Source organism: Scyliorhinus canicula, chromosome 12, assembly GCF_902713615.1.
Source record: "Scyliorhinus canicula chromosome 12, sScyCan1.1, whole genome shotgun sequence".
In the NCBI taxonomy this organism is placed as follows: Eukaryota; Metazoa; Chordata; class Chondrichthyes; order Carcharhiniformes; family Scyliorhinidae; genus Scyliorhinus; species Scyliorhinus canicula.
Window position 1 is genome coordinate 112,480,243 of NC_052157.1, and position 19,299 is coordinate 112,499,541.

A 19,299-nucleotide genomic window follows, 5' to 3' on the forward strand; every position below is an offset into this window, starting at 1 on the left:
ATAACCACACCGACCAGAGATAAGAATAAACAAAACATAACAAAAAGGAGCAAGAAATAAAAGGAGGTACAAAAGAAAACAGGCAGAAGTCAGCACAGATATTTACATCCGATTGTTTTCCCTCCTGCTGTGGCCATGCCCCCCCCCCCCCCCCCCCCCCCGACCGCTGCATCTTTATTGCAGTTCCCAGTTTGGCCCGGCCGTGTATTTGCAGATGTCTATCTACAGTTCTAGTCCCCTGTCTCTTTCAATTGCCTTGTGTATCCTCCCCTCCCCCCCCCCCGCACCCTCTTCCTCTCTTTCTTTTTTCATCTCACTTGTGTCTCCCCCTACCATCTCCCTCTATTGATTGCTGGCTACAAACAGATCCTGGAACAAGTTAGGTGAATGGCTTCCATGTCGTGTGGAAGCCCTCTTCTGACCCTGGGATAGCAAATTTTATTTTCTCCAGTTCGAGAAAATCTGTCACGTTGGACAGCCTGTCTGCAGCCTTGGATGGTGCTGCCGATTGCTCGCCGAGCAGGATTCTCCGGCGGGAAATCAGGGAGCAAACGCTGGGGTGTCGTTCCCCTCCCCATGAAGAGTCCTGGCTGGTCTGAGTCCCCCAAGACTGTCAATTTTTGGTATGGCTCCACCCTCACTCCCATAACCCTGGACATTGCCTTAAAAACGTACTCCAGTACCCTGCAAGTCTGGGGCATGCCCAGAAACATGTGGGTGTGGTTGGCCGGGCCTCCCTGGAGCCGTTTGCATTTGTCCTCCACCTCCGGAAAGAACCCACTCATTCAGGTTCTAGTTAGATGCATTCTGTGCACCACCTTTAGCTGCGTTAGGCTCAGCCCTGCGCATGTGGAGGTGACGTTTGCCCTGTGCTTTGATCCATAGTCCCCCCCTATCTCTATGCCGAGTTCTTCCTTCCATTTTTCCCATGTCTCATCCAGGGGCAAGAGTACCTCTTCCAACAGATATCTGTACAGGTCCCCAGTTTCCCGTCCCTAGGTCACCCGTGCCCACAGTTTTTCAATGAACAAATGTCCTGGTATCTGGGGGTATGTCGTTGCTTCCTTAGGGAGGATGTTTTTGACCTCATTGTGTCTTAGCTCATTTCCGTTTTGGAAATTGGAACCTCTCTGTGATTTCCCCCACGGTCGCTTCTCAGTCATCCTGGCACGTGTCCCTAATCGTCAGTGGCCCCTCGTCCTGTATCCACTTTTGAAGGTGGTGTCCATTATTGCAGGAGTAAACCTGTGGTTGTTGCAGATGGGGGCCTTGGTGGACATTTTGGTTCGGCCAAAGTGTTGCCTCATCGGGTACCATATCCGGAGAGTGACTACTACCACTGGGCTTCTCGAGTGCTTGATCGGGGGGGGGGGGGGGGGGGGGGATGGGAGTGTGGCTGCGACTGGGGCTCAGAGAGCCGTCCCTATGCAGGAACTCTCCTCCATCCTCACCCACTCTCTGCCCCCGGTCCCTTCACCCATCCCCTCATCTTTCTGCTGTGGCCGCCCAGTGGTAGAACTGTAGGTTTGGGAGGACCAGGCTTCCTATGTTTCTTTTCCTTTGTAGGACCTTCTTTTGGATCCTCGGGTTTCCCTCTCCACCAAAAGGCACGATTAGTTTGTCTACTATGTTGAAGAAAGCCTTGGGGATGTAGATCGGGAGGGATCTGAACAGGAAGAGGAACTGGAAAGTACGTTCATTTTGATCGTCTGCGAGGGAGAGTGGGAGTGGGCTCCATCTCTGCACGTCCCTTTTGACTTCCTCCATCAGACTTGTCAGGTTCCAGTTGTGGATCCGTGTCCAGTCGTGGGCTATTTGGATCCCCAGATAGCGGAATTTGATTTGGGCTTGTTTGAACCGCAGTCCCTCCAGTGCAGCCTCACAGCATCGAGGACCTGAGTTCCATCCCGGCCTGTCTGGAGTTTGCTCATTCTCCCAGTGTCTGGTTGGGTCTCTCCCCCCCCGCTACAACCCAAAGATATGCAGAGCAGGTGGATTGGCCACGCTAAGTTGCCCCTTAATTGGAAAAATTACAAAAAATATTTGACTTTTTCCCCGATTTGTGGTTTGATCTGTCTGTCCGTGGGTCCTGTATGCAGTTAAAGTATTCCCTGCCCTGGAAAAACACCCAGAGCTTGGCAGGGTACAGTATCCCAGACCGCACGTTGTTCTTCTAAAGGGCCGCCTTGGCTTTGTTAAATTACACCTGGCACTTGGCCAGGTCTGCTCCAATATCCTGGTACACCTGGATTGAGTGTCCCTCCCACTTACAGGGCCTTGTAAGTCTTGCCCAGTTCAGGATCTTTTCCCAGTCTTGGTACCAGTGCTGTTTCGTGATGATGGCTCACGGCTGCTCCCCGGCCTGGGGCTTTGGCCAGAGTGACCTGTGGGATCTGTCCACTTCTGGGGGTTTAGGGAAGCTTTCCCCTCCAACAAGTTTGCCCAGCATCTTGGCCACGAATTGCGTAGAGTTCCTGTCCTCGGTAGGGCCACAATGCGGAGGTTTTGGCGGCATGATCAGTTTTCTTGGTCCTTAACCTTCCCCCTTAGTGTCTCTTGCATCACCACCAACCTTGCCATCCCTGTCTCCAGCAAGGCGATCCAATCGCTCTGGTTGGTCACGGACTTCTCCAGCTCTCTGATCGTCACTTCCTGAGTCTCTAGCCGCTATTCGGTCTCTTCCAGCACTGCTTGTAGGGTGACCAGAGCCTGCATTACTGCCACTTTCACCGTCGCATTCATTTCAAGTTTGATGGCACCCTTGAGTTCTTGGGAATTCCTGTGTTTGGTGGTGTATTATATTACTACTCCTGGTAACATGTTATATTACAGGGTTGTAATATATATGCTACTCATTTGTCTTGCCGAGTTATACTTAACTTGATGATAAGCAGTCAAAGTCTTCCAGTTGGTGACAAATTATTTATTGAGTAACAAAATAATATACTTGTGAGTTCTTTACTTTAATAATCTGACTAGTCGTAGAATTAACTAAGATTGAACTCAACTCACAATCAATATAATACACTACACTCTGAGCTGGTCACTGGGCTGGCATAGCTCAGTGGGCTGGACAACAGGTTTGTGATGCAGAACAAGGCCAGCAGCGCGGGTTCAATTCCCGTACCAGCTGAGAATTCTGAATCCTCCCTCTGTGTACCCGAACAGGCGCCGGGATGTAGAGGCTTTTCACAGTAACTTCATTGCAGTGTTAATGTAAGCCTACTTGTGACAATAAAGATTATTTACATTTACTTCTATCCTCGAGCTACAACACACATGAAGAGAGCGGGTAAACAGCTTGAGCTTACTTATATACTCCCTGTTAGTGTTGCCCACAAGTGTTCATCTGACTGTCCTGACTGATCATGTATTTACACATACAGAGATCACTACATTAGGAATTCCCTCCATTCATTCATCGTGCCGCCCCCCCCCAAACCGGGTTTGGTGGGCTATTTTGGGTTAAAAGTGCCTAATTTCAAGTTTCCAAGAGCCACCATTTGTGGGTCTGCTCAGCAGGTCCCAGTCACAGGAAGTCAGTGCAATGATTAAAATGGAGGCTGTTTGAGACTCAGGATTGGAGGTTCCCAGAGGTTGTAGGGATGAAGGACCTGACAAAGATAGGGAGGAGAAAGGCCAACGAGGAACTTGAAAGCAAGGATGAGAATTTTAAAATCAAGGTGCTGGCAAACCTGGAGCCTGTAGGTCAGTTAGCAGAGGGATGTTGGGTGAATGGGAAGTGATATGGGTAGCAGTTTCAGATAGGTTTACATTTAAGTAAGGTTGGCCAAGAAAGCATTACTAATCAGGACTCCAGGTGACAAAAGCATGGATGAGGGCTTCAACAGGAGATCCACACAGAATCCCTGCAGTGCAGGTGGAGGCCATTCGGCCCATCAAGTCTGCACTTACCCTCTGCAAGAGCGCCCTACCAAGGCCCACTCCCCCGCCCTATCCCCGTGTCCCCACCTAACCTGCACAACTTTGGACACTAAGGGACAATTTAGCCTGGACAAATACACGCACGCACAAAACTCGAAATCAAACATTTTTTTTTTAAAAACGTGAACACCATACATCAGGAAATCCCAAGCCGGTGGAACCCCTAGTGACCTCCTGAACATTCTCAGAATGTTGATGTCACTTTTTGGTCGTGAATTAGGTGCAAACACAGAAATTAAATGTAAACAAGTCTTTTCTAGCTGTATCCATACATATATTAAGAATTAGGACGAGGCTCATAGTCACTATAATATTCAGCAGCTATATGGCCGCCTCACCATTAACCATTAACCCTTGATGACCACACCCTCCCATGATCCTTTATCATTAACCCCTAGAAGTAGTAACAATTTTTGGAGTGTGGTTTTTAAAATGTTCTCTTATTAAAAAATAACGTGAAGTCATTTTTAATGACAAGAGTGATGCTGGAAAACTGATGCTCACACCTCCCTCACACACTCACTCACTCACACCTCCCTCACAAACTCACACCTCCCTCACACACCCCTCACAAACTCACTCACTTACACCTCTCTCACACACTCACTCGCTCCCCCAACACACACACTCGCCCCCCACACACACCCACATTCACCCCCCCCACACACATACACACTCACCCCTCCCCCACACAGACACACTTGCCCCCCCCTCCCCCACACAGACACACTTGCCCCCTCACACACACACACTTGCCCCCCCACACACACAACTCTCCCCCCACACACACACCCCCAACAGCCCCCCCACACACACATATGCCCCACACACATCTGCCCCCACACACACTTTCCCCCCCACACACATACTCCCCCCACACACACACACACACACTCGTCCCGAACAGCCCCCCCACACACACATGCCCCCACACACACATGCCCCCACACACACATGCCCCCACACACACTCATGCTTCCCAAACATACACACTTGCCCCCTCTCACACACACACACTCGCCAAACCACACACAAAAGGTGTTCAAACCAACTATAGTGCCCTGATTACCATGCTTGCAAAGACTAGCTAGCTCAGCAAAAATAAACTCTTGCTCCTGGAATCTGGGCCTGACACTGCTCAATACCACACCCCCAGTGGGACAGTTACACATTTAAACCACTGCTGCTGCTCTTCATCAAACAGCGCAGTCTATAGCAGCCCTGACACAGGCTGAGGAGCAGTCTCTGTCTTCAGGTCTGCCATCTGTGATGTAGAACCCTGAGATGGGAGGTCAGAACAATGGAACCAATAATTTCATGTATATTCAATTTAAAAATAATTACCACTAGAGGGACTGGATTTGGAGATACACTTGCTTCCATGTTAGAGGATGACGGTACAATGTTTCCCTCTGACACTCTTCTTCGCTTTCGTTTGTGCGCTGCATCTTGCTTTGATGCTGTAAAGGATAAATGATAAAGTACATAATGTTACCGGCATAAACATGATTCAACCAACATGTGCTGCAAAATTATGTGGGAGTACCACTAACACTTTCCTATTACACCTACCGGCGGTGTGCACTCAATTACAATAGGATACCCACAGTGAAGAAGGAGGCCATTCGGTCCATCAGGTCTGCATCGACCCTCTGGAAGAGCATCCTACCTAGGCCCACTCCCCTGCCCTAAGCCGGTAACCCCATAACTCCCAACAACTCAACCTGCACTTCTTTAGACACGAAGGGGCAATTTAATAATAATAATAATAATCTTTATTATTGTCACAGGTAGGCTTACATTAACATTGCAATGAAGTTTAGCATGACCAATCCACCTAACCTGCACATCTTTGGACACCCGACCTAACCTGTACAGCCAGCCAATGTGGCTCCCTCTGACTCCCAAGGGCCCTGACTCCTGTCAGGAGTACATTTTTCCAGGGACATTATGAAGTGTACCATACGGTGTCAAGTACCACCTACTTATTGTTACAACTGGATTCGTAAATCCCACCATGGCAGTTTGAGAATTTGAATTGAATTAAAATCAATGTCTGGGAAAAATAAAACAGATAGCGGTGAAAATGAGAGGGCCTGACGAACAACAACGACTTAAATTTGTACGGCACTTTTAACTGTTAGAATCCCCATGAGACCCACGGAGACGACCTGATTAATCTTCCCGTGAGCCTGGTGGGGTACGGCTCCCCCACTGAGGGCGGAGCCTCTTCAATGGGATAGTTAACTCAGTACTACACCCACGTAGGAGCTGAATTGCAGAGTAGCCCCAACTGGGACTGGGAAATATGATTTTTTAGTAAATAAACCTTGTTTTAGACTCTCGTTTCTGGACTCCTCCATGGTTACTAAATTGACGACGAGGGTAAGTAGAACTAAAGCAGCTAGACATTTGAACCACCTCTCTTCACTGCTCTTTGGCTGACTTGATGCATTCGATGAGGGTGCAGAGGGCTGGACTCAATAGGCAGAGTATATGCACTGTTTATTAAGGCTAATGCTATTGTTGGAGATGATCGCCAGGCAGTGATTCTTCTGACTGCCTGTGGGCCCTCACTTTCTTTTTTAAATCTTTATTTTATTCCAAACACAATCAGTAACATACAACAATAAACTTGATTCAAACAGTTTGTCAATTTTCCCCTTTTTCCTCCCCTAAGCTACCCTAACACCCCCTTCCCCCAACCCTCTCGCCACCCACTGACAACAGATAGCTCCTCTAATAAGGACAGAAAGAGTCTCCATCTTATATAGAACCCCTCTTCCGACTCTCATTTAGACTCTCATTTCTGGACTCCAGAACTTATCTTCTCCAATTTTAAAAATTCATACAAATCCCCTCAGCCATGCCCAGTGCCACTGTCGACCTCCAACCCAGTGAGATTCATCGCCATGCAATCAGATAGACCAAGTCCGTGACATCAGCCCCCTTCTCCTCAAGCAGCTCCGGTTGGTCCGAAACATCAAAAAACGGCACCAAAGGGCACGGTGACATCCTTACCCCCCCCCCCCCCCCCCCCCCCCCCCCAACTATTTCTGACAGACTCGAAAACCGCTGCATAGAAACCCCCCAACTTTCTGCACCTCCAAAACAAAAAACACCCATTAGCTGGGTAGAAAGGGCCAAAATCAACTCCTCCACCTCATGTGCGACAGTTCAGCTCATGGCCGCCACCCTACTTTTAGCTCATAAAGAGCCTATTGTACCCCAAGTCCCAAGATTCCAACGTTTGAAGAGTTAGTGGCACTCATGACAAACCACTACGACCCCAAGCAGTCGGTTATCGTAAAAAGGTACCAGTTTAATAAGGCCGGGGGGGCCCCAGGACAGTCTATTATCATATTTTTGGTTTGTTTTCACAAACGGGCAGAGTTTTGCGACTATGGGCCATCCTTCCTGAGATGCTCCAGACCTGCTTGTTTGCGGAGTAAATAACAAGGCGAGCCAGGGGAAATAGCTGGCCGAGCCGTTACTGGACCTAAAAAAGGCCATTGAGATTTCCCCCTCACGGGAGAGTGCAGAGAAGGGAGTCCAGAAACTCCAGGAGATGTCAGGGATGGAGGTAAACAGCATAGTTCTTCCAGAGAACAGCACCCCAGGACTGAGATCCCAGAACTCAACCTGGCCTCAATACTGTCGGGACCAGGCCTATCGGCCAAGGGCAGCTATAGCCAGGTGGAACGCCTCACCAGAATCGATGGAAGATGATCCAAGGCAATGCAGCATTTGCAACCGGCAAAACTTCAGGGACTGGAAATCACAGGTCAAACAGCAAACTCACCATCGTACCCAAGGGAGACGCCAGCACAGAGCCGGGACCCTACACTTAGAACTACATGATGACGAGAGTATGCAATTGCATTGCATTGCCGCGCCACGAGTTGGCCCCATCAGGTACTTGTTCAGGTGAATGGCCACCTGTTAGATGGGGCATTGGACACAGGGGCCGCGGTTTCAGTAATAGGGAGACAGACCTTCGAGAGAATCAGGACTCGAGTTCAACAGTTGGGTTTGCGGGACACTGAGGCAAGGCTAGCGACCAATCAGGGAACCCCTAGCAACAGCAGGCATGGTGATGACCCCTGTTACTTATGGGCAACAGTCCGTTAGATTACCATTAATAATAGTCCGGTGCCCTGGAATGAGTCTGAGGGCCGCGACTGGATACAACGCCACCGGCTGGTCTGGCAACAGGTCTTCCTGAAGGGCACCAGACGACTTTATGAAGTCTTGGGGAAGTACCCAGAAGTCTTCCAGGAGGGCCGGGGCAAGATTAAGGGGGGCATGGGCAAGATATATGTGGAACGCGAGGTCCAGCCAAAGTACTTCTGGGCCTGCCTAGTCCCCGATGCGCTGCTGGTGAAAGGTGAGAACGAACTCAACCGATTGGAAGGCCTCAGTACCATCCGTCTGGTGCAGTTTGCTGATTGGGCAGCGCTGATAGTCCCGGTGCAAAAACCTGACAAAACCGGATGCATTTGCGGAGATTATAAGTTTTGTTTCATAAATTTAGAGTACCCAATTCATTTTTCCCACTTAAGGGGCAATTTAGCGTGGCCAATCCACCTACCCTGCACATCTTTGGGTTGTGGGGGCCAAACCCACGCAGACATGGGGAGAATGTGCAAACTCCACATGGACAGTGTCCCAGAGCCGAGATTGAACCTGGAACCTCATCGCCGTGAGACTGCAGTGCTACCACTGTGCCACCGAGCTGAGATTATAAGTTGACTGTAAACAAGGCCACCCATCTGGACAGGTATCCAATTCTGTGGATAGAAGACCGATACGCCAAGTTGGCTGGCGGTCATTCCTTTTCCAGCTCGACAAGATCCACATCTATCAGCCTCGCGCTTCCTGATATTGGCAGGAAAGTACAAGGTGGGCAGAACCTGCAGAAAAAAGCCAAGGCAGATGGATACAGTCTGGGAGTTTCAAACCAGGGGACGCACTGTACGTCTGAAACCTCAGGGATGATGCCAGATGGATTCCATGGACTGTAATAGAACAGACCGTATAGATTCTCGCATCAGGTGAAGATGTGCGAAGCATCTTTTTTTTTTTTAAAAAGTATTTTTATTAAGGTTTTGCAGAATTTTTCATAATAAAACAGTAGTAACTATAATAAAATAAACTAGAGTGAATATTAACATAGTGCAAAAAGAGTGTAAAAAGAGAATAGACAATAACAATTAAATAAATATTACCCCACGCGACCCAGTCCCCCCCCCCCCCCCCCACAGATTGCTGCTGCTTTCGTCTCCTGAAAGCCCGGGTCTTCTGACACTCCAAAGATCGCTATCTCTGGACTCGGCACCACCCGTGTGTTATGTACCTTGGACATTGCCCTCGCGAACCCTTGCCAGAGCTCTCTGAGCTCCGAGCATGCCCAAAACATGTGGACATGGTTTGCAGGGCTGCCCTTGCACCTCATACAACTGTCTTCTACCCCAAAAAATTTGCTCATTCTCGCTGCCATCATGTGTGCCCGGTGGACCACATTAAATTGAATTAGACTGAGCCTGGCACATGATGAGGAGGAATTAACCCTGGCCAGGACCTCTGCCCACAGACCCGTTTCCAACTCCTCACCGAGCTCCTCCTCCCACTTGCCCTTGAGCTCCACCACCGGGGTTTCCTCCACCTCCTGTAGTTCCTGGTAGATATCCGACACCCTCCCCTTCCCCACCCAGGTGCCAGAGACCACCCTGTCCTGTATCCTCAGTGCGGCAGCGTCGGAAAGGCCACTACCTGTTTTTTCAGGAAGGCTCGTACTTGCAGATATTTAAAGGCGTTTCCTGGTGGCAGATTCAATTTGTTCTCTAGCGCCTTCAAACTGGGAAAGCTTCCTTCTATGAACAGATCTCCCATCATTCTGATGCCTGCCCTCTGCCAGCTCTGGAACCCACCATCTATCCTATCCAGGACAAACCTGTGATTGTTACATATCGGGGTCCAGACCGCGCTCCCTCCACCCTCTTGTACCTCCTCCACTGTCCCCAGATCCGCAGTGTCGCCACCACCACCGGACTTGTAGAGTAACGGGTTGGCGAGAACGGCAAAGGAGCCGTTATCAAAGCTCCCAGACTAGTACCTTCACATGACGCCGCCTCCAGCTGCTGCCTCGCCTCCCCCCCCCCCCCCCCCCCCCCCCCCAAATCGCCCACTTCCTCATCATAGCTATATTGGCCGCCCAGGAGTAGTTGCGAAAGTTCGGCAGCGCCAACCCCTCCCCGCGGACTGCGCTCCAACAGCGATCTCCTTACTCGCGGGGTCCTATTCGCCCACACAAAGCCCGTAATGATCCGACTCCCCCGCTTAAAAAAGGCCTTAGGGATGAAGATGGGGAGGCACTGAAAGGCAAAAAAAAATCTGGGGAGGACAGACATTTTCACGGTCTGCACCCTCCCTGCCAGTGACAGCGGGAGCATGTCCCACCTTTTAAAGTCCCCTTCCATTTGCTCCACGAACCGGGTCAGGTCAAGCCTGTGCAGGGCATCCCATTTCCTGGCCACATGTATACCCAGGTAATGAAAACTTTTCTCCACCATCCTAAGCGGCAGCTCTTTCGTCTTTCCGCCTGCCCCTTGGCCTGGATCACAAACAACTCGCTCTTTCCCATGTTCAGTTTGTACCCTAAAAAAACTACCAAAATCCCTCAGGATCCACAGTGCAAAGCGCCTTGACCACCTCAGGAGAAAGGGGCCAGACTTAGGCCATGCCCCAGCAGAGGAACCACCTTCCAGCCACTTGGAGCTGGATGTCGATTCCAGGCTTTAGGTAACCATTGATACCACAGGGGCCTCTACGAGTACATGAGATTGCTGTTGGGAGTATCATCGGCTTATACAATATATCAGTGCGTTATGGAGAGCCCCCCCGAGAGGACTATGGCATGTGGTGGGCAACATTCCGGTCACCGAAGCCACGGAAAGTGAGCACTTGAGCAACCTGGAGAAGTCCTCCGCCGGTCTCCTAAGATAGGCGACTACCTCAAGAGGGGAAAGTGCATTTTCTACGCCAAGAATGTCACATCCCGTGGAATTCGACCACACTCAGTTGTGGAGGAGGTGCGGGCGATAAAGCAAGCCCCCATCCCGGAAAACATGACAGAATTGCAGTCGCTCTTGGATTTCGTAAACTATTACAGGAAATTTATTCCTGACGTACCGACCGTGTTCCCGAGCCAGGGAGGACCGGCAATTCTCCAGGATCTGCATACTCGACACCCAGGGGTGTCGTAAATGAAAATGCTGCCCGTAGCGATGTGTGGTGACCCGGCCTGGAGGGCGCGAATGATCCAACAATGCGCCACTTGCCAGGAGCCACAGAAGCTCCAATCAGCCCTGCTACATCCACGGGAATGGCCAGGCTGACCTTGGGTGCGCCTGCATGCCGACTTTGCCGGACTATTCCAATGGTCAATGTTTTTACTCGAGGTGGATGTCCACTCTAAGTAGCTGGATCCCATCGGATATCGTCCACCATATCAAAGGCCATGATTCAGAAGCTGGGGCTCTCTTTCAGCACCCATGGCAACATGGAGGTACTAGTCACAGACTACGGCAACCCGTTTATCAGTGACAAGTTTGAACGCTTTATGAAGAGAAACAGGATGTGGCACATCTGCAGGGACCCGTATCGCCCTTCCTTGAACCGGCTGGCTGAGCGAATGGTGCAGTCCTTCAAAAGCGGTCTCAAGGAACAGACCATGGGGTCCATGGAGACAAGACTAGCGAGATTTTCGTTCAGCTATCGGAACACACCGCATAGCGCAACTGTTAGAGGAACCATAGAGGAACTGTTGATGGGCCAGAGGCTCGGGACACACCTCAACCTCGCGTGTCCCGATATTGGCAGGAAAGAACACGGTGGTCAGGACCTGCAGAAGCGAAGCCAAGGCAGGTGGACACACACTGAGAGTTTCAAACCAGGGAACGCAGTGCATGTCTGAAACTTTGGGGGCGGTGCCCAATGGATTCCATGAATAGTGATACAACAGACCGTATCAATTCTCATACCAGGTGAAGACGTGCGAACGGACAGTGCGGAAGCACGTTGACCACCTCAGGAGAAAGGGGCCAGACTTAGGCCATGCCCCAGCAGAGGACCCATCTCCCAGCCACATCTGGACCATTCCACCTGGACACATGGGGGCCTGGGAGCTTTGCCCCCTGGGGGCCCAAGACCGAGATGCAAGAGGTAGTAGACTCAGACTCTGAGATGGAGACCCAGGCATTCAAGGTTTCCAATGGCAACCTTGCTAGGGATCAGGTACCGTGGTATACCCCAGACGGTCACCTTGGAAACGACGTTGCAACATGCTATGTACATCCCAACCCAGCCCCGCAGCAAGTGCAGCCACGGGCAAAGAGGAGCAGATGTCCTCCTGCTTTCTCTTCGTCAAGGACTGTTACTTGTAAATAAGCAATTCTAGTAAATAAACCTGTTTTTTGCCTCTCCTTTCCGGATTCCTCAATGATTACTGAAATAATGAAATGTCCTGAGGCACTTTCAGAGCAGCATTATAAAACAAAATAGGACACCAAGGAGGTACTGGGTGAAATGACTAAAGGTTTGTCCATAGAGGTAGGCTTTAAGGAGATACAGAGACAGCCAAGATAGGGGAAGCAGAGGGATATAAGAATAGAATTCCAGAACTTCGGGCCATGGCAACTGAAGGCACCGCCACCAATGGTGCGATGATCAAAATTGCGGACTATCAAGAGTCCAGAATTAGAGGAATAGAGAGATGTTGGGAGGGTATGGGGGCTGGGGGGGATCGTAGAGCAGGGTGCAGAAAGGGTGAAGCCAGAGAGGGATCTGAAAACAAAATGAGAATTTGAAAATCAAGACAAAACATCCAAGGTAGGACAGCGAGCACAGGAGTGAGAGGTGAACAGGATTTGACCAAACTAACTGGTTCATCAATGTCCTTTCGGGAATGAAATCAACCATTCTCACCTTGCTGATATACAGTCCCACAGCAATGTGACCAACTGCCTAATGATCTGCCTTAGCAGGGTAATTTGGAATAGACAATAAATGCCAGCTCTTGTAGAGATGTCCTCATCCCAAAAATGAATTTTTCAAAACTCATAATTCCAAATTTCTAAATTCATCAATCCAATATAAACACACTTTCTGAAATTCAGTCTTTTGTTCTGCTACTTCTTCCCTCTAGGCTTGAGATGGTTTTCTCTGGTGTGATGAATGTAGGAATTTCAGATATATTGTATTATATGTATTTGGTGCAATAAGGGTTAAAAGCTTGGGATAGTGTGTGACTGCTGCGGTCTTGTTTTTAAAAATCTTGATTTGAAAGACAGCTCGGCTTTTTGGAGCCATTGGTGCAATTAAAGCGTCATGAAAGTTTGGGCCAATGGACTTTTATTTATATTAAGAGGTTTCCTTGTGTAATAGATAATTAGAGACAATGGGCAGAATTCACACCCCCCCCCCCCAAACGCCGGGTGGGAGAATCGCCGGGGCGCCGAGCGAGTCGCGCCATGCCGACCCGGCACCCGCCCACGATTCTCCCACCCCCCCAAACCGGCGCAGCGGGATTCACCGCTGGGAGAATCGCTTCTCGCTGTTTGTAACGGGCGAGCGGCGAATCTCTGGCCCCGATGGATCGAGCAGCCTGCCCAACACGACAGGTTCCCACCGGCGGCGTCCACACCTGGTCGGTGCCGGCGGGAACAGCGCAGGAATCCTGGAGGGGGGGCGGCCTGTGGGAGGGGGAGGGGGTTCTTGCACCGGGGGGGCTCAAAAGGGGTCTGGCCCGCAATTGGTGCCCACCGATCGGCGGGCCGGCGTCTCTGAAGGAGGACCTCCTTTTCTCCGCTGCCCCGCAAGATCCATCCAACATCTTTTTGCGGGGCGGCCGCGGGGAGGACGGCAACCATGCATGCGCGGGTTGCCACTGGCCAACCTGCGCATGCGCAGGTGACGTCATTTACACGGTGTTGGCCACGTAACTTACGCGGCGCCGCTTTTATGTGGCGCCATGGCCCGGCGCGTGTAAATGACCGGGGGTGGGAGAATAGGGGGTTGGGAACGGCCTCCGATGCCGGAGTGAAACACTCCGGTTTTCACTCCAGCGTCGGGACTTAGGTCGGAATTCTCCGCTCCCCACGCGGCGTGGGAGAATCGCGGGAGGGCCTCCTGACATTTTTTACGCCCCCGCAATTCTCCCCCCCCCCTCGGAAAAATCGGCGCTCGCCGTTTTTCACAGCGAACGGCGATTCTCCAAGCCCGATGGGCTGAGCGGCCGGCCCTTCACGCCCGGTTCACCACGGCAACAACCACACCTGGTCGCTGCATTCGTGAAATGGGCGCCAGATGCCCGTTTGGGGCATCCAGGGGCCCGATTGGGACGGGAGCACCGCAACTGTGCTCCGGAGGGGACAGGCCCGCGATCGGTGCCCACCGATCGTCGGGCCTGCGTTCAAAACGGACGCACTCTTTCCCCTCCGCCGCTTGGCAAGATCAAGCTGCCACGTCTTGCCGGGCAGCGGTGGAGAAAGACGGCATCGCGCATCGTCTGCGCGCTGATGTCATCCGCGCATGCGCAGGTTCCTGCGCATGTGCGGTTGACATCCGTGAAGCGCCGTTCGGGCGTCATTTCCGGCGGCCGGGAATGACGGGGGCCCGCTCCTAGCGGGCGTGGTGGGTGGGGGTGAATTAGGTGCGGGGAGCGGGCCCCGAGGCCGTCGTGAACCTCCGCCGAGTTCACGACGGCCTCCGCAATTTTTGGAGCCGGCGGTGAATACCACCCTTAGTGTCCCGTTGGGAGAATCCCGCCCAATGTGTTCAGCTTAATAAGATGATGTAGTTAATGTGAGAAGCCAGGGGCTGAAGCAGTCAGGTGTCGAGATTTTCAGTGTTAGTTTTTGGCTGGAAGGGGAGCTGAGGGGATTTCTGAAGAAATACAACCAGAGATTCTGCATTATTTAAGCAGTCTCAAATGATCTCTCTTTCTCAAAGTGGGGAGTCCAAGACATCTTTTTACAGCAAGTATTCCTGAGTCTGCTAAATGCATTTAAAAGTGGATTATGGCCAGAGATGGTTTTTCCTGTTGTTTGAGTGGAAATAAAGATAGCAGTTAATGGTTATTGTGTCACTGTATTGATTCACATTCCTTGAGGGGCAATTATAAGCAATTTTCTTGTGATGTTAAAGATATTTTAATACTGTGTTAGTAATAAAGTTTGTTTCAATATACCATATCCCTATTTTGTATGAAATCATTTCTGGAATAAAGAATGCTTTCCTCACATTCTTAGAAAATTACAAAAAAATATTGGGTTTCTGCCCAATATCCTCGCCACTGTTGGGGTCTGGTCCGGGATCGTGATACTGGCAAGGTTGTCTACTTTCTCTGCAGAGTTAGAATCTTTTCAGGTTTACAGTAAAGATGTACCAGGCACACACTGGCTTTAGAACAATAAAGCAGTTCTTTCACTTCAGCAAGCAAGAGAGAGAGACCGTTCCTTTCACTAAAGGCTTCTGCCAAGTTCTCTCAGAAAGCATCACGTAGGTATCAATCATTGAAGTTGTCAGGTAGAATTCTGCCCCTGGCCAAACCACAGGTTGCCAGTTAACTAGTTGGCAGCATGGTAGCACAGTGATTAGCACTGTTGCCTCACTGCGCCAAGGACCCGGGTTCAGTTCCCAGCTTGGGTTCCGTCTGTGCGGAGTTTGCACGTTCTCCCCCTATCTGCGTGGGTTTCCTCCGGGTGCTCCGGTTTCCTCCCTCAAGTCCCAAAAGACGCGTTTGTTAGGTGAATTGGATATTCTGAAATCTCCTTCAGTGTACCCGAATAGGCGCCGGACTGTGGCGACTGGGGGCTTTTCACAGTAACTTTATTGTGGTGTTAATGTAAGCCTACTTGTGACACTAATAAAATTATTATTATTAATCAAGCCCCTCCAAAGCTGGTTCCCAAGATCCACGTGGCGCTGTGGAGTCTGACTTCTTCTTTCCAAAGTTCAAAACCTGGGAACACAGGGTCATGGCAAGCAGGCTGTTTTAACTTAGCCATCTGTTTAAAGACACATTCCGATTATGGGTGCAGAGACCAAAACTAATAAAATAATAGAAAAAAAATGGGAAGAAAGGGAATAAACATGAAGGACTCTTACAATATTGAATGGCACAGGACCAAAAACCCAATCTCTCTTCCCCAAACCAACCATTGCACTTGTGTTGCTACTGGGAGTAAAGCAGGGATCAAAGGTGGGAATCATCCTGGTCTGTTTGTCTCAGTCACAATGGGAAGGGAATCTATCAGCAGATGCATTAGGGGAGCTTGTGTGGGAGCATCCATGAGTACACTGTGTAGAGGAATAGGTAAAATGATTTCTCACCTGATTTGGATGCTTCATTACAAATCTCCGCAAAAGGCCTGTAAACGATCAAGAAATATAAACAAGTCATTGCCTGTTCAGTGAACAGTGAATAAAATTCATTTGCTTTTGACATTTTCTTTAATGGTAGGTGTGGGGTGTATCACTTTCTTCTTCAGTTATTGTTGCAAAATTGTAATATTTAAGTAAATTACCATCCAGTTACACTCACTAGTTGTAGATACTAGCTCTAATGGGGATTGGGTAATCCAGATGTTTCGCATAACTGGGCCAGCACAATCTGGCTTGAAAAAGTACCAATCTAGGGACATTCACACCCCTAGAGGTCAAGTTATGTCAATAAAGGTAGCTGCTAATTTGTGCCGAGCAAGAGGCCCATGGCCACAAAATGGATAAATAAACAGATAATGCATTTTTGGTATTATCAGCTGATGGCTAACCAGAGGCCCAGCGAACATTCCAATCTTTAGAAGTTTGGTCACATGACGATTCAGTATATCCTCTGCGCTACTCCGAAGGTTAAGTTTAGGTTATGCTCCCAAACCTATAATTCTACTACTGGGCGCGACAGCCGAGCGAATAAGGGGATGGATCAAGGAGCCAGAAGCAGAGTGGGTCCGCGCAGAAGAGGTCTCCTGCAAGGGGACCTCCCTCCGGGCCCTCGCCATGGCGGCACTTCCATCCCCACCCAAAAAAATACTCCAGCAGCCCGGTGGTGATAGCCACCTGACAGTTCTGGAACCAACTATGGCAGCAATTTGGCCTGACCAAAATGTCGGACAAAGCTCCCATCTGCAACAACCATAGGTTCACATCAGCGCTGACTGACGCCACCTTTAAAAAGTGGGGACAGGACGGAGAGACACTGACAGTCAGGGACCTATACACGGACGGCAGGATCGCAACACTGGACGAACTGACTGAGAAATTCCAGCTAGCCAGGGGGAACGAGCTAAGGTAGCTGCAACTCAAATACTTCCTACAAAAGGAGACAAGAACGTACCCACAACCGCCACGACAGACATTACTGGAAGAGTTACTGGAAGCAAGCATCTTAGATGAAGGGAACTGTAGTGACATGTATGACCAACTGGTAGAAAGGGCCGACACCGTACTGGACGCAACAAGAAAGGAAGACCTTGGGATTGAAAAAGGGTGGGAACTCTGGAGTGAAGCACTGCATAGGGTCAACTCCACCTCCACATGTGCAAGGCTCAGCCTGACGCAACTAAAAGTGGTACATAGAGCCCACTTCACAAGAACTCACATGAGTAGGTTCTTCCCGGAGGTGGAGGATAGATGTGAACAGTGCCAAGGAGGCCCAGCCAACCACGCCCACATGTTCTGGTCTTGCCCCAGGCTTGCGGGGTACTGGCCAGACTTCTTCGAGGCAATGTCCAAAGTGGTGGGGATGAGGATGGAGCCATGCCCGAAAGTGGCGGTCTTCGGGGTATTAGACCAGCCAGATCTATTCCTGGGGAGGAGGATGGACGCCCTTGTCTTTGCCTCCCTGATTGCCCGCTGTAGAATCCTGTTCGGCTGGCAGTCAGCAGCACCACCCGAAGCTGCAGACTGGCTGTCTGACTTCTCAGAATCTCTACAAATGGAGAAAATCAAATTCGCCATCCGAGGGTCAGACGACGGCTTCCACAGAACGTGGGAGCCATTCACCCAATTGCTCCGGGACCTGTTTGTGGCCAACGAACAAGTAGATGAATAGCCAGGTAGCCAAGAACCAGGGGAAAGTACCTAAGGGGGGGAGGGAATGACAGCCGGAAGGAGGGCACAGGAAATGATAACAAACTTGGCATCTGCAGGAGCAGAGAACAAGGAAAATCCGGGTGAAAGACGGGACGAACGGCTGAAGCGGAGGTGATCGCGAGACAACGGCAGCGAAAACTGTGCGGGAGAAGCAAGTGACAACACCAACACAAGATCCATTCGTGTATTGCCCTCTGTAATCGTTCTGTAATTGTTTCCCCGGCGCCCAAATGTATATGTACCCTCCCTCCAGTTCCCCCCTCCACAAACAGATACCTACTTATGTGCTAAAAACAATATTGCCAATTGTACAGAGCTGCTGTTGTTGATCTAGCACATAATACCCTACCAGCTATTTTATTCTAACACTTTTTTTGTTGTTGTTTGTTTTGCTTTTTGTCCATGTTCCCTTCTCTTCTATGTATGTGTACATAACGGCAAATATACTTTGTTCAAAAACCCAAAAAGAACATTTATTAAAAAAATGTTTGGGTTATGCCACCACAAGATGAGGACCCAATACTGGTGCATCGCAGAACGTACAACGGACGCTTTCTAAAGAAGAAAACGGAATTGGGGTTTAATTTTTATTCCTGATATCAAAATTCAAAGTTTGATGAGAGACAGATGATCTATAAATCATCATAGAAAAGGCTAAAACAGTTGTGTCACTGAACAAAGTCACCTGCTCTGAGCATTGTTGGGTGGGAGTACTTTGTTAGAAAGCATAAGAAGGCCATATGCACCATGCCAAATAAGACGCTAACTGGGGTAGACCAGCATAAAGATCGAGGGGCACAGATGCATAAGTCATGAACAATGGTGATGTGGAGTTATAAGGTCACAGAATGAAGCAAATCAAGCAAGGCAGCTCGTTTCCATAAGGATAGAGTTGAAAAGCAGGAACGTTGTTTAGACCATGTTTGGAGGACTGTGCACGTTTCACATCTCCATATTAAAAAAAGAATATGACACTGGAGAAAATGCAATAAGGATTTAGAAGGAAAACATCAAAACTAAAAGGTTATTCCTATCAAGAAAAATAGAGCCGGGTAGGAGCCATTTCAGTCTGATTAGAGTTCTTTTAAGGTTATGCAAGAGCTTGGTAGGGCAGACAGAGAGATGATGTCTTTGGGGTGAGGGGGTGCAGACAAGAGCCGCAGGCCAAAAATCCATCGGGCAGGAGATACAAAAGTCTGA

The 19,299-nt window shown here is 49.8% G+C and overlaps 1 protein-coding gene across 8 annotated transcripts in view; it reads right to left on the bottom strand.

Moving 5' to 3' along the window:
• Window positions 1–19,299, bottom strand: part of gtf2ird1 (GTF2I repeat domain containing 1) — a 237,864-nt gene that overhangs the window by 5,203 nt on the left and 213,362 nt on the right. For all 8 annotated transcript variants that reach the window (XM_038813774.1, XM_038813778.1, XM_038813775.1 and 5 more), the window contains 2 exons: window positions 16,339–16,376; window positions 5,290–5,405 (listed from right to left, as the gene is read on the bottom strand). In XM_038813774.1, the coding sequence (XP_038669702.1) occupies window positions 5,290–5,405; window positions 16,339–16,376 (154 nt within the window). The remainder of the gene's footprint in view (window positions 1–5,289; window positions 5,406–16,338; window positions 16,377–19,299) is intronic.